The sequence below is a fragment of the Pelophylax lessonae genome (assembly GCF_965119305.1).
Source record: "Pelophylax lessonae genome assembly, chromosome: 2".
NCBI lineage: Eukaryota > Metazoa > Chordata > Amphibia > Anura > Ranidae > Pelophylax > Pelophylax lessonae.
Window position 1 is genome coordinate 438,014,106 of NC_138769.1, and position 23,697 is coordinate 438,037,802.

At 40.7% G+C, this 23,697-nt stretch overlaps 1 protein-coding gene across 1 annotated transcript in view; it reads left to right on the top strand.

Annotated features, from left to right (window-relative positions):
* CYBB (cytochrome b-245 beta chain) overlaps positions 1-16,409 on the top strand; it is a 46,251-nt gene extending 29,842 nt beyond the window's left edge. Inside the window, exons 10-14 of the mRNA XM_082246515.1 lie at positions 343-596; positions 1,751-1,913; positions 8,582-8,728; positions 10,729-10,853; positions 16,173-16,409. Of these exons, the coding sequence (XP_082102641.1) occupies positions 343-596; positions 1,751-1,913; positions 8,582-8,728; positions 10,729-10,853; positions 16,173-16,299 (816 nt within the window). The 3' untranslated portion in view covers positions 16,300-16,409. The remainder of the gene's footprint in view (positions 1-342; positions 597-1,750; positions 1,914-8,581; positions 8,729-10,728; positions 10,854-16,172) is intronic.
* The last annotated feature ends 7,288 nt before the right edge of the window (positions 16,410-23,697 follow it).

Here is a 23,697-nt window from a genome sequence, read left to right on the forward strand (position 1 = left end):
ATGTTTTTTTATTGGGTATGTTTTATAGCAGAAAGTAAAAAATATTGTTTTTTTTTTTCTTTCAAAATTATGGTTCTTTTTTTTTTTATAGTGCAAAAAGAAAAGACATCAAATTTTATTTGGGTACTGCGTCGCACGACCACGCAATTGTTAGTTAAAACAACGAAGTGCTGTATTGAAAAAAAATGGTCTGGTCAGGAAGGGGGGTAAAACCTTCTGGAGCTGAAGTGGTTAAATTCAGTTTTCATGTTCAGTTACAAATTGCTTTAAAATGTTAGGCCTTTTTATGGTTCTGATAAAAGCTAAGGACCCTACTGACCATATTATTCCTCTACCGTTTAGGTTGTTACACATCCATTTAAGACGTATGAAGTGCAGATGAAAATGAAAGGCTTTAAAATGGAAGTTGGTCAGTATGTCTTTGTACAGTGTCCTGTAGTATCCAGTCTGGAGTGGCATCCTTTCACATTGACTTCTGCCCCAGAAGAGGACTTCTTCAGCATTCATATTAGAATAGTTGGAGACTGGACTGAAGGATTATTCAAAGCCTTGGGATGTGACAAGACTGAAACTCAGGAAGCTTGGCAGCTGCCTAAGTAAGTTTTGTGAAACTAAATCAATTCACATTCTGATACCGTACAATCTATTATGGAATTCTGAATTTTGGTTGCAGTTGAGTCAATATAAAATGTTATCATACATTATGTAGATGTTTATTATCTGGGTTAAAATGATCGATCAACTTAGGCTCCTTTCACACTTGCTGCTAGGGGGCGGTAAAAACAATTGATTGATCCACTCGGATGGATACACATTGCTGTGGCCACAATGCTTTGCAATTATAATGCTACATTTTGAGATTGGACAAGCAACATCGCCTGTCAAACTCTCCTATGTAAGTGAATAGGGCCACATGGCAACTGGGAGCCACATGCTTGCCACATTCCCAAAATGCAAAATTGCTATTCGGCAATAGAGAACTACCTGCTGAACCATCTTCTGAAAATAAAGATATTTGGTGGCCCAAAGTACGGTATTTTAGAAGTATTTTAAATGTTTACTTGCAGTGTCGTTCATTTCCCTGACTTATTTTTCATTCATTGGCGGCGTGCCTTTAACTTGCTAGAAAAATTACTAGTCACTATTAACTATATTAGTCTATACCAGGGATCCTCAAACTATGGCCCTCCAGCTGTTGCGGAACTACACATCCCATGAGGCATTGTAAAACTCTGACATTCACAGACATAGCTAGGCATGATGGGAATTGTAGTTCCTGAACAACTGGAGGGCCATTGTTTGAAGACCCCTGGTCTATACTAAGTCATACTAGTCAATACTAAGGTGCAGCCCCCTCCCTCCATGCAGGTAATAGCCCTCTCCACGTCTGGTAGATTTCAAATACTCGCTGTGCTGGCAAAGCTCTTCTTCTCACCGCTGACCTACCTACATAACTTTTATGTAGATGCTTGGGGAGTAGTGAAGGTGAATATTATAGAGTGATGGTTGAGTGACAGCTCTGCGTATTCTAGGGCTGCTGAGATCACATCCAAAATGGTGGTGCCCACCAGCAGTCTACAAGAGGAAGGCTTTTGCAGGTCAATAATATGCATAAAATATGTTAAATGCATTTATAATTTTAGGAGAACGTTATTGTTGAAATGAAAGCTCTGGTGACAGTCTCTTTAAGTATTTAGGGAAGTCCAAATACAATATTTTAGTAGATACAATGTTGGATTTTGTTCCCCAGAATTTCAATTGATGGTCCCTTTGGAACAGCAAGTGAGGATGTGTTCGACTATGAGGTTGCTATGCTGGTTGGAGCAGGGATCGGAGTTACTCCATTTGCTTCTGTCTTGAAGTCTGTCTGGTATAAATATTGCAACAATGTGTCAACTCTGAGGTTAAAAAAGGTAATTATAATTAATTGTGCAAAAAATGTGAAATTATACTTTTTTTTTCTAGAAACTAACAATTATCTAACTTAACTAACAGTGAATACAGACATTCCTAATGGAAGAAATAGAAACAACAGCCAGATGCTGCCATAGAGCTGTAAACATCATTAAAGTGGTTAAAGCATACATTTTTTTAGCTTAATGCAAGGAGTGCATGTTTAGGTAGTATACCTAAGCCCTCATTTGATCCAGCACTGTGCCCGTCTGCAGTGGCTCCCTTTCCTCACTTCCTGGTCTCACAGGCTTTGCTGAGGCAGTGGGAGGAACTGGCGCCCACTGCTGACAATTAAAGCCAGTTATGAGAGAGAGGGGGGCTGGACTTGATTGAAATTTACTGACACTGACACAACACCCAAAATTTACTGGCAAAGCCAAGTTTTTACTGGAATTTTCAAAAGTTGCAAAATTAGTTTTAAGTGTAAATTTCAGTATTTTGGCTACAAGCAAATATAATATGCAATTAGAAATGTTAATTAAGGTAGATATCAGACAAAAAAAATATATATATTTTTTTGATATAGTAAGCTCAGAGATAGGACTAGGATATTAAATTGACTCTCACAATGACACTGACAGCAGTGTACAGTAGTACAGATGATGATGACACCTTACCGACATGACATGCCCCCTCAGTCACAGTGACAGTCTCCCTCCAGGTGGTCCCTTCAGTCCACTCCAGTCCAAACATCAATGACAGTCCTGCTCCTGGCTTGCCTTGCTCCTGTCCAGCAGACACGCACACTGTAGCAGGCACTCAGATGGTCTCAGCTGGCTCCCGACTGGAACTTCGAATGCGTAGCTCCAAGCCAAGCCAAGCGCTGCAGCCATGTTTTTAACTGGCAACCTTTTCCTGTCACTGGCATTTACAGTACTGGCAGTGCCCATTTTTTCTGGCTGCCAGTAAAAATACTGACGGTTGGCAACACAAATATCTTAGTGATCACCTGAACCAGAGGGAAGTGTTCTAATAGAGTTCCTTATTAAAGTGACAACTGTTGAACTATCTGTTTTCCCACATATTGGAAATATTTCCTCTTATTTACATTTGTGTCTATGGGACAAGGAGTAAAGGGATATCCCTCCAATAGAAAACAGGCAACAAAAAAATGACAGGGGTTTCAACACTCTCCTATCTAGAATGAAATTAAAATGTTTTGGCTTAAGATACACTTTAATGATTACTAAAAAAAAAAAAAAAAAAATGTCTGTTACGACAATAGGGTCCTAAGCTACAAGAATAACTTTTGTCTGCCTTGGATGTTTATTTTCATGGCTCTGCTAAGGATAACACAGTTGGAGGTATCTTTTTGTGCAACAATCAATATTTCCATTTATGATACAAGTATTCACTGCTTCTTCCTGTGCATTAGTGGACAAGCATTAATATTTTAGTGACGTGTTGTTAGAATACATTGGATTATAATGAATGAGATAGCATAATGTGCAAAAAGGTCCAGGGAATTTTGACTTCAATATTTAATGCATAGTTAAAATATATTTTATGTAACTATATTATGTGTATAATCAGACAGTGGTAAGTTACATGGAACTCCCTGACTCCATATGTTTAATTTAGAAAACAGATGTTAATAAAAAAGCCATAGGCCTATAGTAACACACACACACACATATATTTGCTACTGTGCAAACGTTTTAGGCAGGTGAGAAGAAATGCTGTAAAGTAAAAATGCTTAAATATTTATATATTTTAGTTGTTTATATTTATCAATTTACAAAATGCAAAGTGTGCAAACTGAGGAAAAATCTAGATCAAATCAATATTTGGTATGACTACCCTTTGGCTTTAAACCAACATCAATTCTTTACACTTGCACACTTTGTACACTTACACAAAGTCAGGCATTTTATAGGTTTAGAAGCAGGTGCATGAATAACCCATTAAACCAAGCAGGTGCTAATGTTCATCGATTTCATATGTAGGTTGAAACAGTCATTAACTGATACAGTTGTGTGGGAGGCTTAAAACTTGGTGAGGAACAGTCAAACTCTGCTACTAAGATTAGGTTGTGTATGTCACAGGTCATACGCCATGACAAAAAATGAGCACAGCAACAAGACATAAGGTATTTATACTGCATCAAAAAGGTTTGTCCCAGGCAAAGATTTCAAAGTAGACTGGGATTTCAAGATGTACTGTTAAAGCTCTTTTGAAGCACAAAGAAAAGGGCAACTTTGAGGACCATAGATGCAGTGGTTGGCCAAGGAAGCTTAATGCAGAAGATAAGGAACATCATGCTTACTTCCCTTTGACATCGAAAGATGTTCAGCAGTGCCATCAGCACAGAACTGATGGAAACCAGTGGAGCCTAGGTACACCCATCTACTGTCTGGAAAAGTCTGGCCAGAAGTGGTCTTCATGGAAGAATTGGAACCAAAAAGCCATACTGATGTGGAAACAAGGCTAAGTGTCTTATCTGTGCACTAAAACATAGGAACTAGGGTGCAGAAAAATGGCAGCAGGTGCTCTGAATCAAAAATCATAATATTTGGCTGTAGCAGGAGTCAGTTTATTCGCCAAAGGACTAGAGCGCGGTACAATAATGAGGGTCTGCGGGCAACAGTGAAGCATGGTGGAGGTTTCTTGCATTTTGGGGGCTGCATTTCTGCAAATGGCATTGTAGATTTGTTGTGTCCTCAATGCTCAGAAATATAGGGAGATACTTATCCATAATGCCATACTATCAGGGAGGCATGTGCAGGGCCATCTTTAACGTGGGGCAAAAGGGGAAGCTGCCCAGGGCCCGGTCATTGTTGAGGGGCCCAAAGCACCTCCCCCTTGAGCCCCTTGTCATGGGAAATCCTGGACCAGTGGCGGCGCGACAGCAGGAGCAGGGATAAGCAAGAGCCGGGAGGGAGAAGACCTCCCTAACCACCAGAGGGATGAAGAGCAGCAGACGCAGCAACCCCGATGTGGTGGCGCCACCCAGAGGATGGATTCCTCCAACCTCCTCTCCCAGCTCTGGCAGCGGCCCGAAGGACAATCGGATCGGGGGCCCCCAGAGGACCGGCTTGAGGTGCATGCAGCAAAGGACTGTTACCCAGGTCAGTCTGCAGTCTATGACATAGAGCAGAGTACCCCCTTCCTCAACAGCCAGAAGGAGAAGAGCCCTGCCCGCTGCTGGCCAGCATGTGAATGTCCTATGGAAGGAGGTACCATGCACCATACACACCTACCCACAGACTGGGACAGGAGGTGCACTGAAGGGACTGCAGACAGGGCTAGGGGCCCCTCTCTCTCACCCTCTTTCTCTCTCATCCCCCCTCTCTATATCATTCCCCCTGTGTCTCTCGTACCTCCCCTTTCTCTCATCCCCCCTCTCTCATTTATCCCCCCTCTCTCTCTCATCCCCAATCCCTTCTCTCTCATCCCCAATCCCCCCTCCCACCCCCATCTCCCTCACCCCCTCTCTCTCTCACCCCCTCTGTCTCTCATCCCCAATCATCCCCTCTCTCTATCATCCCCTCTCTCATCCCCAATCCCCCCTCTCTCATCCCCAATCCCCTCACTCTCATCCCCCCTCTCTCTCTCTTCTCCAATCCTCTCTCTCACCCCCAATCCTCTCTCTCTCTCTCTCTCTCTCTCTCTCTCTCTCTCATCCTCCCACTTTCTCTCATCCTCCTCTCTTTCTCATCCCCAATCACCCCCTCTCTCATCCCCAATCCCCCTCTCTCTCTCTCTCTCATCCCCAATCCCCTCTCTCTCTCTCTCATCCCCAACCCCCCACTCTCTCTCTCTCATCTCCAATCCCCTCACTCTCATGCTCCCCTCTCTGTCTCATCCCTAATCCTCTCTCTCATCCCCTCTCTTTATCATCTCCTCTCTAATCCCCAATCCCCTCTCTCTTTCCTCCCCAATCCCCTCTCTCTTTTTCATTCCCAATCCCCTATCTCATCCCCAAACTCTTCTTTCTCTCTCATCCCAAATCCCCCCTCTCTCTCAACCACCCTTTCTTGCTCTCTCATTCCCAGTTCCCTCGCTTTAATCACCCCCTCTCTCATTCCCCAATCCCCCTCTCTCTCTCATCCCCAATCCCCTCTCTCTTTCTCATCCCCAATCCCCTCTCTCTCATCCCCAATCCCCCCTCTCTCTCATCCCTCTATCTCTCTCATCCTCAGTCTCCCCTCTCTCTCACATCCTGCCCTCACCCCCTCTCATTCCCCCTCTCTCTCTCACCCGCCCTCTCTCTCTCATCCCCAATTCCCTCTCTCTCATCCCCGCCTCTCTCTCATCTCCCCTCTCTCTCTCTCTCATCCCCAATCACCCATCTCTCTCTCATCCCCAATCCCCCCTCTGTCTCTCATTCCCAATCTTTCCCCGCTCTCTCATCCCCAATCCCCCCTCTCTCTCACCCTCCTCTCTCTCTCTCACCCCTCGCTATCTCTCTCACTCCCTCTCTTACACCACACTCTCACCCCCTCTCTTTCACCCACCCCCCTCTCTCTCTCTCACTCCCTCTCTTTCACCCACCCCCTCTCTTTTCCTTTCTTTCACCCACCCCTCTCTCACACCACTCTCTTACCCCCATTCTCTCTCACCCCTTTCTCTCTCTCAGCCCCCCTCTCTCAGCTCCTTTCTCTCTTACCCCCCTCTCTCTCACTTACCCCCTCTCTCTTTCACCCACCCCTTCTCTCTTTCTTTCAACTGTCCTCTCTCTCTCTCTCTCTCTCTCTCTCTCACCCCCTCGCTCTCACACCTCTCTCTCCTCTCTTTCTCACCCACTTCTCTCTCATCACCACCCCCCCCCCCATTGCATGCAGGCAGGGGGAACTGAGTGGACACTGACTGATAGGTGACAGCAAGTGAGTGTCACTGATCCCATCTCCACCTAGCACTGCCCCTGATCACATCTACCCCAAGCACTGACACTAATTTCCCCCCCAAGCACTGCCATTGATCACATCACCCCCCCCCCCCCAAGCACTGCTATTGATCCCAAACTGATATCATTCCACCACCACCACTGCAGGTGGCAAAGCAGGTGGAAAGCAAAATTGCATGCAGGGGGGGGGGGGGAGGGGAGGGGGCCCAAAGAAATGTTTGCCCAGGGTCCAATCAATATTAAAGGCGACCCTGGGCATGTGGTTCTCCCCAATTTTATTCTGCAGCAGGACAACTACCCCAAACATACAGCCAATGTTGTTAAGAATGATCTTCAGCATAAATAAGAACAAGGAGTCCTTGAAGTGATGATGTGGTCCCCACAGAGCCCTGATCTCCACATCATCGAGTCTGTCTAAAAGACAGAAGGATTTGAGGCAACCTACATCCACAGAAGGTCTGTGGTTAGTTCTCCAAGATGTTTGGAACAAACTACTGAACCTGTTCCTTTAAAAACTGTGTGCAAGTGTACCTAGAGAATTGATGATGTGTTGAAGGAAAAGGGGTGGTCACACCAGATATTTATTTGATTAGGATTTCTCTTTTGTTTATTTACTTTCCATTTTGTTAAGTGATACAAATAAACTATTAATATTATTATTCTTTTTCTGAAGGCATTCCTAATATGCACCCCTGCCTAAAACCTTTGCACAGTATTGTATATAAATGTATATAATATATATGATATATATGTAGCTCCCTCCTAGGTAGGTGCTAGAGAGAAAGTATCATTTTGAGTCCTGTCTGCTTACCAGAAGGACTGCAGGTAAACCTATTTTGTTCTCTGCCTACCAGAGAGCAGGATCTGTTAGTGAGGTCTGCTCATTGTGCTCAGGTGCAACTCGTTCTGTCTGCAGAGTGTTTAACACTGGTCCAATAGGGAGGGATATTGGACAGTGGGATGAAACCTGACTAATGAGTGCACAGGTGTTTGATACTGCCCTGGTGATTTGACAGAGGAAAGTGCCTTGTTGCATGCTGGGATACTGTATAAATGCCAGGAGAACATGTGCTCAGGGTCTTTCGGCTTGACAGCAGAGTCTTGGCGGAGGGGGCGGCTGCCTCCTCCTCTCTAGAGGTGCCATGCGGCCTCAGGGGGTCGACTTGAGGGCCTAGAAAGTGCAAGTGAGGAGCTGAACCCAGAGGTCGGTTGAAGCTGACTGAAAGAGGAGACACTGGAGGATCTGATTCTGCAGTACAGTGAGTACAGATCTGTGTCAAGGGGCCTGACCTGAAGGGGGCCACCCCTGAAGCTAGAAGAATCAATGGATGGGTGTCAGTAAAGGGGATGCTAGTGAGTGTCCCGAAGATAATGTAGATTCACCAAGTCTATTGCTGGAGAGAAAAGAGCAAGGAGACTTAACCCTTTCCATACATGTGGCAGTATGTATTAAGTAGTGTAGCTTCTTCCACAAGCAACCCAATGAGAGTTGTCCTTATCCATTGTGAATAGTTACAGTTGGAGTATCCCACTATTCCCTTCTCCCATCCAAGTTCCAAAATAAACACTAAAATCCAATACCCCTGGACTGTTTATTGTTTGACGAGCCATCGGGAGTAAGGAGGGATGTGTGAAATGTTCCCTAAGTGACTGTATGCTAGTAATCAGAGGAGGCCCAACAAGTCATCTTACAGCAAGCTCAATGGGGACAGTGCTACATATATATATATTATATATATATATACATATGTGTTTCTTAAATTGATTTTCTGTATGTTTTAGATTTATTTCTATTGGCTGTGTCGAGAAACCCAAGCATTTGAATGGTTTGCTGATTTGCTGCAATCCCTGGAGACTCAAATGCAGGAAAGGAATAATGCTGATTTTCTCAGCTACAACATTTACCTTACTGGATGGGATGAAAGTCAGGTAAACTTAATCAATTTTTCTTTTCAGCAATTACAATGATTTATTTGCTAATGTAAATTCAAGTGATTGTAATAATTCCTTCCTAAAGGCTCAGTACAACCTAAACTAACTGACTTGAGTTGAATTTTCTAAATGATTCATAGGGAGGTTTAAGCCGTTAGATCCCCTAGCTGCAGTTCATTATCCTGCCCCACAGCATACCAAGGAGTCTCCTTCAGTTAGAGAACTCTTATTAGCCTTCCTTTAAAGTACACAATCATAAAACAAATATCAAAATTCCAAGATCCAACTTATTAGAACAGTATTTTTCTTCCCATAGAAAATAGGTGCTAACTTAAACTGAAACAAATCATTAAGTTGATTTACCAAAGGCAAATAGACAGTGCACTTTGCAAGGACATTTGCACTCGAACCTAATAAATGAGGCGAGGCTTCACTTTGCAAAGAATATCCAATCACATGCAAGGAAAACAAAAAATAGCATTTTTGCTTGCACATGATTGGATGGTGGAAGCCAGCAGAACGTACCCTCATTTCCTAAGCTCTGGAGCAAATTTCCTTGCAGAGTGCAACTGCACTTACAAAGTGCACAGTCTATTTGCCTTTAGTAACTCAAGCCCTTTAAGTGTTGATAACTAAAACCATTCTTTTTTTCCATGTTTTTTTGTATTCATACCTGTACTTTGAGCTATGCCAAGTTTAGCACAATTTAGGCACCAAAATAGCATAGCGTACCACTAAATAATATGTAAGGGAAACCTCCTGTACAGAACGAATGGATCTAATGGATGCTGCCTTTGGCTAGAGGTCCTCTCTAAATTATGATACAATTGTAAAATCTTTGAGATATCAGGTGAAACTATCTCCTGTCCTTTCAATTTTGTTATCAGTCATTGTCAAAATGAATGCAAATAGTGTGCTCGTTGTCTCAAAAAGAGTCAGAGCTTTTGTAACCGAAACAGAATAGGAACACAAAGAAGAAAAGAAGTTCAAGACGTTTTAAGAACAAAAATGAAAACACAGCCATGTTGTAAAAGGGGCTTTAGACTAAAGCTGGATACACACTATACAATTTCCTTTAGAATTTTTTGCTTTAGATTTACCAAAACCATATAATATGAGGTCAGACCTAAACACTTTCAATTTGTATGCAATCAGGCAGGACCTTGAACTACATAGTTGAAGATAAATCTAAAGGAAATCTACCAACAAAAGTTGTATAGTGTGTATTCAGCTTTACCTTTCCAGTGGGTGGTGTGTTAAATTTTTGTCTTCCTGAAGAGCTCTGGCCACCATTACTATCCAACAATTCTGTGTCACTTGTGTCCCCCGGGTGCTGTGGTTCCTCCTGTTGACACCTACATCAATACTAGCAAAGAAGGCAGACAGTGGTAGGAGTCATATTGCTTAGTAGGGGGCACTTTATTAAGTTGGGTACACACTATACAATTTTTGTTGTGTGATTTCCTTTAGATTTACCTTCAACTCTGTAGCGCAAGGGCCTGACTGATTGCATACAAATTGAAAGTGTTTAGGTCTGACCTCATATTATATGGTTTTGGTAAGTCTAAAGGAAAAAATCTATAGAAAATGATATAGTGTGTATCCAGCTTTGGACACACCCAGAAGTGTTAATAAGCAGCAGCGCCTAGTGCTGTTCATTAGTGAAGATTTAACACACCGCCCAATAGAAAGGTAAGGAAAAAGCTTCTATTTTCACAGGATATATATGTTTTCATTTGTGTTTAGTGGTGCCTTCTCTTCAAAAATGAAACTAGTGTATGCAGTTCTATATACTCCACAGGGAAATTATACTGAATTTCCCCATGACCACAGATTATCAAAACGTTTTACAATTTATTTAACTTGCACATAACATGCAGAAGTCCACATAATAAAATATTTTCATCCCCGCCCCACATCCCTTAAATTTGGCCATGGGCCACTTTTCACAAATTTAAGTCTGGTTGTAATCAATGGGGATCTTTTTTTATCTTAAGGCCACTGCATTCTCATTGCACCATGATCAAGAGAAGGATGTGATCACTGGTCTTAAGCAAAAGACCTTGTATGGAAGACCTAACTGGGAAAACGAATTTAAGAACATTTCCAGTGCTCATTCAAGGTAAGTCTCACTACTAAGTACAGTAAAACCTTGGATCAGTGGTGTATTTAGGTTTTGTGCTGCCCTAGGCCTGACTAAACTTGTGCACCCCCTAATTTAAATATGACCCACCCCTTCCTGTAAAGGCCACACCCTTCCAGTTTATGACCCGCCCTGTCATCTGTAAACCATAGACCACAACCACAGCCTCATCAGTGCAGCATATTAGTGTCCATTAGTGCAGCCTATCAGTAAATCATATCAGTGCACGTCAGTCCTGCCTTATCAGTGCAGCCCCATCAGTGCATCTTATCAGTGCCCCCTCATAAGTGGCCATCAGTCCAGCCTCATCAGTGGCTATCAGTGCCCATTAGTACAGCCTTATGTCACCGGATTAGTAAGATTACTCCTTTCTTTCAAGATATTTGGACTTGTGTTTGCTGCCACTTATTGTAATCATAGGATTTGTATAATGTATTTGTATAATGACTAGGATGTATTAGTGGCAGCAAACACAAGTCCAAATATCTTATAAGATTGGAGTAATCCGACTAATCCAGTGACATAATGCGGTAAGCATGTCCAAAATATTATTGCCATCATATACAATTAAAAGTCTTATTTGTGTATGATGCAATTCAATATGCTTGATCAAGGAATAAGAATGTTTAAAGAGATTAAATTATATTATTGACATGATGCCTGCCAAACCTGGAGGCGGAGGAGGGTAGGCGGGCATTAGGCTGCAGTGCCACACTTATTAGCATTGGCGGCCGTCGGGCCAGTTGTATTAAGTGTGGTCTGCGGCATGTGGTCTGTCCGGAAGGTCCTGATCGGCCGGCATTATCATACCAGCAGGTAGCAATGTGACCGCTTTATGGGGGTGCCAGACTGATTTGCCTCCTGGACCCTGCCCTCTGGCCCAATTTGCCCCATAAGACTGGCACTACACTAAAAGTGCGGTGCAACCCGGCGTGGGGCCCTTCTCGTGCAGGAGCCAGGAGGAGGCTGTTTTTTTTTTTCATGCGGGCTGCAGCTTTTTTGCTGCCCCCCTGCAAAGTGCCGCCCTAGGCCTGGGCCTTGTTGGCCTAGGCCAAGATACAGCACTGCCTTTGATTGCGAGCATAATTCGTTCCGGAAACATGCTTGTAATCCAAAGCACTCGTATATCAAAGCGAATTTCCCCATAAGAAATAATGGAAACTCAGATCATTTATTCCACAACCATTTATTCATAAGCCCTTCAGTTTATAGTCCATATAAAAAGATTATAGCAATGTGATAGGTTGATAGAATACAGCAGGAGCTACAGAGTATAAGAGAGAAGAGAGGCGCCTTCAAGTGTAGCAATATAGTTAAATTTAATGAAGGTACATCATTTAGCAATCCACATGATTGATGATTAAAAGAGGCACGTCTAAGTATGCAAGCATCTGGGGTAAAGCTGTCAACATAGACCATAGACCTCACTGCTGTCAGTCTGCAATCGTGACCGGGAAGACTACCCTGCAGATGAGCGATCTGAAAGCGAGGCTCGAAGCGCTCGTTGAGCGCAGTATGGAAGGGATGACGTTGATGGCAGTGTGGAGGATGGTCTATGTGGACAGCTTTACCCCAGATGCCTGCATACTTAGGTGTGCCTAATTTAATCATCAACCATGTGAGATGCTAAATATTGTACCTTCATTAAATGTAACCATATTGCTACACTTAGCGACACCTCTCTTCTCTTTTATACTTAGTTGTGACTTGACGCCACTTGTATATCAAGACGTCGCTTGTTTATCAAGTCAAAATGTATTAAAAAAATTTGCTTGTCTTGCAAAGCACTCTCAAACCAAGTTACTCTCAATCCAAGGTTTTACTGCATGTGGACAGTATTTTGGATTCAAACTATTCTAGCTAGCATAACTTACAAAATAGTAAGGTAAACTATACTAACATTTCCATTTTGGTTGGATGCAAGAAGGCTGATTCATTTATCCAGTTTTTGCTTCACTTTATCACTAGATTCCTGCAGTCTTTAATGATCTCAGACATACACTATATTGTCAAAAGTATTGGGATGTCTGCTTTTACATGCATATGAACTGTAATGGCATCCCAGTCTTAGGGTGTAGGGTTCAATATTGAGTTGGCTCACTCTTTGTAGCTATAACAGTTTCAACTCTTCTGGGAAGACCATCCACAAGGTTTAGGAGTGTGTCTAAGGGATTTGTGAGGTCAGGCAATGATGTTGGATGAGAAGGCCTCTGCAGTCTCCTTTTTAATTCATCCCTAAGGTGTTCTATCGGGTTGAGGTCAAGACTCTGTGCAGGCCAATCAAGTTCCTCCACCCTTAACTCGCTCATCTATGTCTTTATGAACCTTGCTAAAAATATAAAGGGTATACAAAGTATATCTAAACCCAAAAGCAAAAATTTAATATATTGCAGCCTACCAAACCTTAAATGCAGTAGCTGCATGATTTTCTTTTTTTTTTTTTTTTCACTTTTTTTCCTTTTATTTTTACCTAGTGATTTGGCCACTTAGTCTGATATTTTTCAAATTCTTTAACAAACCAAGCTGTCCAGAAAAAGTGGCAGTTAGAGGGTTGGGACAAACCATTTAGTCTAGGTTCACATCTATGTGGTTTATGTTTTTTTTTTTTTTTTTAAGGCACATTTTGCGGTGCCTTTTTGATGCATTTTTGCATTTGGGACTCCCCAAATCCATACCAGATCCTTATTCGAGGATGCAGCACAGCAGGTCAGGAAAGAGAGGGGACGAGCGAGTGCCCCCCCTCCTGAACCATACCAGGCCACATGCCCTCAACATGGGGGGGGGGGTGCTTTGGGGCAGGGGGGGCTCTACCCCACTGCCCCACTGAAAATAGCTTTGGTGTCTGACAGTTCTTATATAGCTATGGGACATGACCATGTGGTGACGTCACCCGGAGACCTCGCCCCCTTGTGACGTTTCGTACCCATTATGTCTGGGTCCATGATGTCACATAGCTACATAAGAACAGTCAGACACCATAGATGACAGAAAGGCGGGAACCAGCTTTAGAGGAGGAGCGTTCTTTTATTGTCAGCGGTTCAGCGACAGTGGTGGCGGAGGAAGGAGATACCGGCGGAGGAAGAGGAGAAAAAAGACATAGTGATTGACGTTGGACCTACGACTGGGGACATTCTTCATTTTTAATAAAGGACTTGTCTAAAATGGAAACCGTCTGCTTTTTTTTTTGTGAATTGGTAGGGGTACAATGTACCCAATACTCATTCACATGGGGTACATGGTACCCCTTTCCTAAATAGTATACATTTGGGGGGACCCCACACAGTTTATTTTTTTCAGCTGGCATTTTCTTTTTTCTTTCTGACAGCTGATAACTAATCGGATGTTAAGGATGTGGCAGCAGGCTTCTTAGCAACCAGCTATTTACAGGGTTTTTAAAGGAGAAATAAAACAAAATGCAAAATGCAAGGTGCATTAAAAATGCATTAAAAACGCAACACTTGGATTTCTGGTGCGACTCTATTGAAGTCAATTACACGCAAAAAGCTATGGGCTGCTAAACAAAAGGTCCCCAACCCTTCCAAAAACGCACCAGGTGAAAAATGCATAGATGTGAACAAGTACAATAGGAAACCATGTTAAATAGACTGTAGTGCGTTTCTGAAAAACGGAAAACTCACAAAAAAGCACATAGGTTTGTAGGGTTAACAATGACAGGGGTACTTACAATTGTCAGCTTTTATTTATTAACCTTCCTGGCGGTATTCACGAGTGTGACTCAGGGTTAAATTTCCGTGCCAAAAGCGGTAACCCCCGAGCCACACTCGGGGTACCGCTAGGAAGATCTCTGGATCCTGTAAAAGAGGGTACTCACCTTGTCCCCGGGATCCAGCGATGTATCCCGGCGGTGTGCGGCGGTGGATCTTCCTCCCGATGCTCTGTGCCCCGGCTTCCATCTCCTGCGATGTGACGCTCGCAGGGGGGTGGAACCGGCGGCAAATTCAAATAGTAAAACACACCAAACACACTGATACAATGCAAAATAAAAAAAAATTCACATTAGTTTGGCCCCCAGTGCCCTTTCCTGCAGTTTTACTGTACTTTATATATATATATATATATATATATATATATATATATATATATATATATATATATATATATATATATATATATGTGTGTGTGTGTGTGTGTGTGTGTGTGTGTGTATGTATGTATGTATGTATGTGTGTGTATATATATATATATATATATATATATATGTGTGTGTGTGTATATATATACATATATATATATATATATATATATATATGTATATATATATATATATATATATATATATATATATATATATATATATATATATAAAATATATATACAGTATGTATATACATATATATATATATACACACATACATACATACTTTAACTTATTTATAGTTATTTATTATATTATAATTTATGATTTTGTGTTTCAAACTTTATCATACCTGAGATGTTATAAAGTAGAGCGCACAGTAAAAAAAAAAAATCATATGTAAATAGTTGGTTTGGGTTGCTCATTCTTAAGAATTACATGCAAAATAATGGTACCGCTTTCAGCACCTAAAATCCGAAAGAATCATACCGCCAGGGAGGTTAAAGTAAAACTCTTATCCCCAAAAAAAAAAAAAAAAAAACTGTTCCTGTAACTGTTTATAAAGTGTTAGCTGGGGTTTGGCTTCATTTCATTACTGAATTCTATATAAATTTACTACTGCCTTTAACACTACCCTGTCCACAGACTGACAGTACTTCTACCTTGGGGTGACTCCTTCATAAAGTATAGTCACCCTAAGACAAGAAGTGTGTTACTGGCTGAAACACCATTTAAAAATAAAGTAAAAAAAGAAAACAAATTGCAGCCACCACATTTAATTATCGGTAAGCTGCGATATAATAAACTTTTATTTTTGAGTTTTGCAATGCTTTAAGACATTCATCGCCAAATCTAATCATTTTTGTGGGTAGCCGCAGGAAACTGTGGTCGTCCACACTTGGAAATCAGCTTTTTTTTTTTTTTTTTGAGTTTTTCATTGATATTGTTTGCTAAAGATGAATTCAGTGCTGGAGGTGTCTGGTTGATCTCCCACCAGCATAGACATAGACATGCACACATTGGAGATCCATGTTTATAGAACAACTGAATGAATGAATGAACTTGTTTATAGAATGATTGTCTATTTCAGATGTCAGGTTGTAACTGTCTGTCCAACCACATATACTGTCTAATTGTAGCTGTAGAGTCACTAACCAACTGTTCGACCTTGCATAAAAAATTTTTTTTTCTTTGTTCCCAAGCTCCAGAGTTGGTGTCTTTCTGTGTGGACCTGAAAGTCTTGCCGAAACCCTCAGTGGCCTGTGCATTGGAAACTCCAGTGTGGACCCCAGAGGAGTACACTTCATCTTCAACAAAGAAAATTTCTAAACTTAACAAAAAGTGTTCCGAAGTTTCATTTAATATGTTTGCACATGTACATTTTCAAAATGAATCTGTCAAAGGAAAACAAATGTTATACTTTTGGCTCCCTATGAAGAACACACTGATCTTACATTTAAGAACACGGTGTCTAGTCTCCAGCAATACTAAGAGCAATATTGATCTTTGCCAGCACTGAACTGTGCTAGGAACAGTGTTGGAGCAAAGATTAAAACATTTTGTGGGTGCAGCCGTTCAAAATTATATTTAAATGATGTGTAACACACATTATGGTCCTCTTACAGATTACAGGCTGGCATTTTCAGGCTTTGCAGATGCCTTTTCATTTCATGCAAATCAAGGTAAAACCCTCTAAGCTAGTGTTTCTCAAGCTTTTTTCAGCCGTGACACCCTTTAAAAATATGCAATTCTCAAGGCACTCCAGTTTAAAATGTAAAATATTTTAGTGTATTTTATCAAAGGAAAACCTAAACCTGGGGGAAAGCACACAACCACCTTCATGACATTTCCTTCACATCAGTAGTCCCTCTTTGCATCAGGAGTTTCCCCATCACATCAGAGGTCCCCCATCATGTCAGAGGTTCCTCCATCACATCAGAGGTCCTCCATCATGTCAGAAGTCCCCCTTTCACATCAGAGGCCCGCCAACACCATGGCACCTTGGTTGAGAAACTCCGCTCTAAGCTTTTGAAGATGTAAGGCTTAGAATGTATAAAATAGATGTAGATATATATATATATATATATATATATATATATATATATATATATATATATATTTTTTTTTTTTTTTTTTTAGCATGCTATAAGGAAGGCTTCGGTTTGCATATGATATACACATGATTTGTATTGAGGACATTTTAAATGAAATTTTGCTTTGTGGTATACTCCAGCTGAAAAACTGTACAGTTGAAATACAAACATTTCACTTTCTTCATAATACAGCGTATACTATTTCCTCATCCTTGACTCTCTTTTAAAAGTTTGTATTCCTCCTGCATAAGAGTGGGGAGGCAATTAAAATGAGTGAATTGGTTTCATTTACCAAAGGCAAATAGACTGTTCACTTTGCAAAGGAAATTTCCCCAGAGCCTAATGCTTAAGGTTAAGCTCTGCTGATTTCCATCCATCAAAAATGACATTTTGTTTTTCTTGCACGTGATTGGGTGTTCTTTCACTAACCTCTGGGAAAATTCCCTTGAAAAGTAAACAGACTATTTGCCTTTAGTAAATCAATCCCAATGTCTTTTCTGCCTTGATTTATCAGCAGAAAAAAAAAAAAAGCATCTATTATCATAAGACCCACTTGGCAAATTTCTGGTTCATTCATTTTAGAAGACCTCGCCATTATACAGGACATATCCAGAGCTCAGTCCTGCTAATGTTTATTTAAATCATTTGTATAGACTAGAGTGAAAACTGAAACCCAGTGCCAGAAATGTCAGAATCAGTAGAGGATTGTAGTGGTTCAAAGGTACAGTCACTTGATCATTTTACATTTTCATGGCTTTTCAATATACTTTGTTCTACATGCAATACTTAAATATGTGGTTTTCGATTTCCACATTTTTAAGAACATTGAGGCAAAGCAGTGGAAAGGCAGACTGGATTTAAAATATAATTTAAAACGTTGCAGATAAGCTTTATTTTTGACTTACCACTAGGTATTGCAACTCTTGAGTAGGAATGACTGAATCCGCCTGTGTTTAATTCAGAAACAAACCATCCTCAGAGGTATAGTTGTGAACTTTGTGGTGAACCCCCCTGAAATCTATGGGTAGCAAATCTTGTTTCCCTATTCTGGGCATTTTTATGGCTAGATAGCAAGCTATTGTCAAACAAAAGGTATGGGAAGTCAGGAACTTCCATGAGGAAGCCAATGCCAAAATAAAATAAATAAAAAGCAGTATATCTCCCTACACAATGGTCAGCTCTTCCTAACAGCTGCAACAAACACTGACAATATAGCTACTACTACCACCCTTTTATAAGGGGACTTGGTTTATCCATTCCTTCATTTATTGACTCTTGTGACTCAGTTGACCAGGGGCAAAGGTCCTGTTCCTTAAATCTGCAAACTTTTTGAGACCCATGGTAACGGTGAACCCAAACCTCAATTCTACTCTTGAAGTTTTGAAACTCAGGTCTTTAGTGGAACACGTATGACATTAAATTAACTAAGGGTCATTGCAGATAAAGGTTATTTCTCCTCACAATTTTTCCATGAAAACAAGAAATTTACAAACATATATAATATATAGGTAAGGAAAATTGGTATTTTATGACATGAAATGAACATCTAAAGAGATTGCATTATTTGTATATATTTACTTTGTATATTATGGTCAGGAAATACACACACCAGTATTATATATATATATATATATATATATATATATATATATATATATATATATATATATATATATTTATATATATCTCAAGAATTTATTAATGAAAATTTACCAATATTTGCCTCTTTTAATAAATATGCTCTCATGTGATTTTTATGTATGCATTTATACAAATTTATAGGACCAGCAAGTAATGCTACATTGTGCCTGCTTGGAAAATCTCCTGCAAGTTGCACTCTGCATACGGTTTCCTTATGTGATCTCATTTAAGCCCACTGAAAGGGTGATCCTTCAAAAATGCAGATCAATGCATACCAAAACCCATGCAATGTTCATTACTGCAATGTATATATTCCTATGCATGGTGCAGTGTGAATCTAAAAGCAAATGTGAAGTTACAAAGGAATCTTGGTGCACATTTGGAGCCATGTAACAATAGCAAATGGGTCTTTGCTAAGTAAGCTTAAATCACTTTACAGATTATTGTGATTAACCGTATTTTCAATACAAATTATGCATTTTATATTGTTTAAATCCAGCATGCAAAATTAAAGTGACACGATTTTTGCTTTTTAGTTTCAATATGTTTCTTTTTTTGTATAGTTATACTGTATATATATATTTTTTCTCACCTTAGCTTTGGAAAAAGAATGTCCATTGCTTAAATAATGTATATTTGCATTTTTAGTTTTTAATAAGCATTATAAAGCATATTATGAAGCATCAACATCACTAGTTACATACTGTATATATAAAGAACATTTTCATATACGTGTCTGGTCTATTCTAAATCAGATGTTTTTTTTTTCATTTTTTTTTTTTTTATTGACCAGTTTTAGTTTGTAAATGAAATAAAAATAACTCTTTAAATGTTTATATTAGGTTTATTGCATGCCTGCTGTGATATAGAAAAGATGTATCATTCATTAGTTGTAGTCTATAATGGCTGTACCAGAGGTGAGAAATCAATTTTGCTCAATCGGTCCCTGCAATCACAATGCTCCATTCAAGTGCAAAAGATTCTATTGCATGATTTATGTGTATCTTACTCTATAGTAAACCATGTGTTCTACCTTTTTAGTGATCAATTGTTAGTCCTACCAATTATTTGCTAGTAAATTTAGCAGCATGATTGAGCTACAAAAAAAAAAATCCCCCGCAAAGCTCTAGCCTAACAACATGACTGCCAGCAAGTAGTTTAATCTCTCAGTTGCACAAGTTTATTATCATCCGTGCAGCTTAAAGAGGAGATACAGCCCCCCCCCCCCAAAAAAAAAGTCTACAATTACTGTAGCTGCTGACTTTAACCATAAGGGCACTCACCTGTCCAGGCCAATTTTTTAATCGGCTTCAGGTGCAGGTGTCGGCATCTTTACTAAGGCAAACTGGCAAGTGAAGCCCCCAGGCTTCACAGACAGGTCAGCTCATCCATATTAGTCCCTGACATCACAAATGCGCTTCTGGAAGAATGGTCAAACATTCCCATAGACACATTCCTAAACCTTGTGGACAGCCCTCCCAGAAGAGCTGAAGCTGTTATAGCTGCAAAGGGTGGGCCAACTCAATATTGAACCCTACGGACTTAGACTGGGATGCCTTTAAAGTTCATGTTCATTTAAAGGCAGGCATTCCAACACTTTTGTTTATAAAGTGTATATCTTTTTACAAAATACAACTACCACCATCTTATTCTACAGGGTCTCTGCTCTAAGAAAAGATTACATTTTTTGGGATTTTAAATGCGTTTTCAAAATGTGCCTTTTTATATGCTTGCACAAAATGATAAAATAGAATGGTTCTGACAGCAAAAGGGTTATACACAGAAACTGCCCTCTCTAACTTACCACAGAAGAGTATGTTTAGAGCAATAAATTCAAGTTCCTCCATGTAATCTAAGATAAGTATATTTACCACCACTTCCTCATTACTTTTGTTTGTCTTTTTTATGTAATAATTAAAACTCATAAAGTAGGGAAGTTCATAGATAGGCCAATAATACCTTTATGAAAGAGCCATATATAGTACAAAAGCGTTGATTCTTTCTGACTGCCATGTCTGCTTATATAAGTTGTATTAGCAGTACATATGTATGTTTTGGCTAGCATGCTAATAAATGGAAAGCAATGAACCGGCACACAATCAATATACTCAACTTTTTCTATGCTACCATGGTAATTCTGCATGGAACAACAACAGCCATTTACCTATGCAGAGTTATCTTTCAGATAACATGTGCAACATGTGCAGACCTGCTTAATGCTAGATGAATGGATTTCCCCTGAAGCTACATAGTTACATAAAAGAAGTAGTTATTTAGGTTGAAAAGGGACGCAAGTCCATCTAATTCAACCAATAGAAAAAATAAATAAATAGAAAACATCCATAAAAACAAATCTTTACCCACAGTTAATCCAGAGGAAGGCAAAAAAAAAAACAAAAAAACACAATACCTTATAGTCCATTTTTTTTTTCTAGCAAGGGAAAAAATCCTTCCTGATCCCCCAGGAGGCAATCAAATATTCCCTGGATCAACTACCCCCGGTGTTACCTATAAATGTTAGTATGCAGATATGTTTCGTGCATTTAGAAATGCATCCAGCTGTTTTTTAAACAATCTACTGAGCTGGCCAGAACTAGTCCTTAAGAGAGTATATTCCAAATTTTTACTGCTTAGACCCCTTTCACACATACGGTCCATTCAGATCCACCTGTCAGTTTTTCAGGCGGATCTGAACGGATGCCCCATGCATCCCTATGGGGCAGCGGATGTCAGCGGAGATATGTCCGCTGACATCCGATCCGACCCTGTCCGTCAAATCCAGACGGATTGAAACCCTATCTTCCATCCTTCTGGCGGATCGGATGAGAACGACAGGCGGTCCGTTCAAATCCGATTTCTCCATAGAGGACAGCGGGGATCTGACACCTCCGTCTCCGCACAAAGAGCGGAGACGGAGCTGTCATCCGCCTGCTCAGCGGGGATCGGCGGATCAATCCCCCACTGAGCAGAAAACGGAACGGACTGGTGTGAAAAGACCCTTACTGTGAAGAAGTCTTTCTGTATGTGGAGGTTAAATCACTTTTCATCCTGGCGTAAAGAGTGCCCCCCAGTCCTTTGTAATGACCTAAAAGTGAATAACTCTACTCTAGGTTCACTATATGAATGACCTATGTGGAGAGATTCTATGTTATATCCTTTATGAGCTTATTTTTATTTATTCATTTTATTTATTGTTTTTTCAATTCTGCCTGCGATCCTGAATCATTGCAAATCGCTGGACACCTTATAAATCCTGTGACTTGCAATGGCACCCCAAATACAGCACAATTTTGACGCAAATATCCCCCGACGAATTGCTGTAAAATCGTGCGAACAGAATCACAGGACGCTTGTCACCCAAAAAAAGAACAAGAACTTCTTTTGGATGACAGGTGTCCCGCAATTCTCTTTGCGTGATTTTACCACAATTCGTTGGGCGACAGATCGTGGCAAAAGTGCACCACATTTGGGGTGCCATTGCAAGTTACAGGAATCGCACGAGCATTCCACGATTTGCAATGATTCGATTTTGCCCGCGATCTGAGACGTCAAAATGTGAACGGAGCCTAAGGAGAAGGCACTCTGTCCCTTCTTTTTGTTTATATTTTTGTGACTGTGCGGTCTCACAGAGAGCTCATTAAATAAAATATCACACGCTCAGACCTATATCAGCTACCAAAAATAGCCTAGTTGTGAAAAATGTTGCACGTACGATCAGTTGATAACAAGCACAGGCATAGTTGCCAACATTTAAAAAAAAAACTTTCAGGAACAACTTTTGTTTCAGTGTGTCCAGCAAGGAAAATATACTTTAATATACTTTAATTAGGGCTGGGGCATTCATTTAAAATGGGCACAGTTCTATAAGAGGCACATTGCTAATCTATTGTACAATGACATTTTACAATTCTGTATATACAGGAAGGTTTATCATAATAAGAACAGAAACACCAAGAAAAGCCAAGAAGATTTTGCTCATTAGTAAAATAATTTGTTTAGCTATCTTCATCTTGTAGTCTGTACAGTCTATTTAAAGTTTGACAACCCAACAGCTCTTGCAGAGAATATGCTTCAATACTGGGCACTTTCACACCTTTCCTGCCCAGGCCAATCTTCAGCCTTCGGCGCTATCGCACTTTGAATGACAATTGCGCGGTCATGCAACGCTGTACCCAAAGTAAATTTATATAATTCTTTTGGTGGTATTTAATCACCACTGGTGATTTTAAAAAAATAAATAAATAAACGTTTTCATATTTTCTGTTAGAAAATGTTGTAAATAAGTAATTTTTTTCCTTCACTTATGTGCTCTGATGAGGCTGCATTGATGGGCACTGATAGACTGCACTGATGGGCACTGATGAGGTGGCACTAATGGGCACTGATGAGGTGGCAATGATGGACACTGATGAGGTGGCTCTGATGAGAAGGCACCTATATGCAGCACTGATGGGCACTAATATGCGGCACTGATATGCAGCACTGATGAGCACTGATAGGCGGCACTGATGGGCAGCACAGATAGGTGGCACTGATGGCCACTGATTGGTGGCACTGATGGGTGGCACTGATGAGCAGGCACTGATAGGCACTGAAAGGAAGCACTGACTGGCATCCCTGATGGGCACTGACAGGCATCAGTGATAGGTACTAATTAGCATCAATGCTGGACACTAACTGGCATCACTGCTGGACACTGTTGTGCCCTGATTATCTGTGCAGGTCTCCCCTGTGAGGAAATGCAGCTGATCGGCTCTCCTATCCGAAGACACTGTCAGTGTGAGGGGAGGAAAGTGGATAACAGACATTTCCTTGTTTACATGTGATCAGCCATGATTGGACATAGCTGAGCACATGGGTAAAGAGCCTCGTTATCGGCTCTTTATCGAAATCAGGAATGTGGTGTGTCCCAAGGACACAGCGGGCTGCCAATTTCCACGGTGCGTGCCCCGCAGGCACACGAGCGCTTTGAGAGTGGGATGATGTCATATCA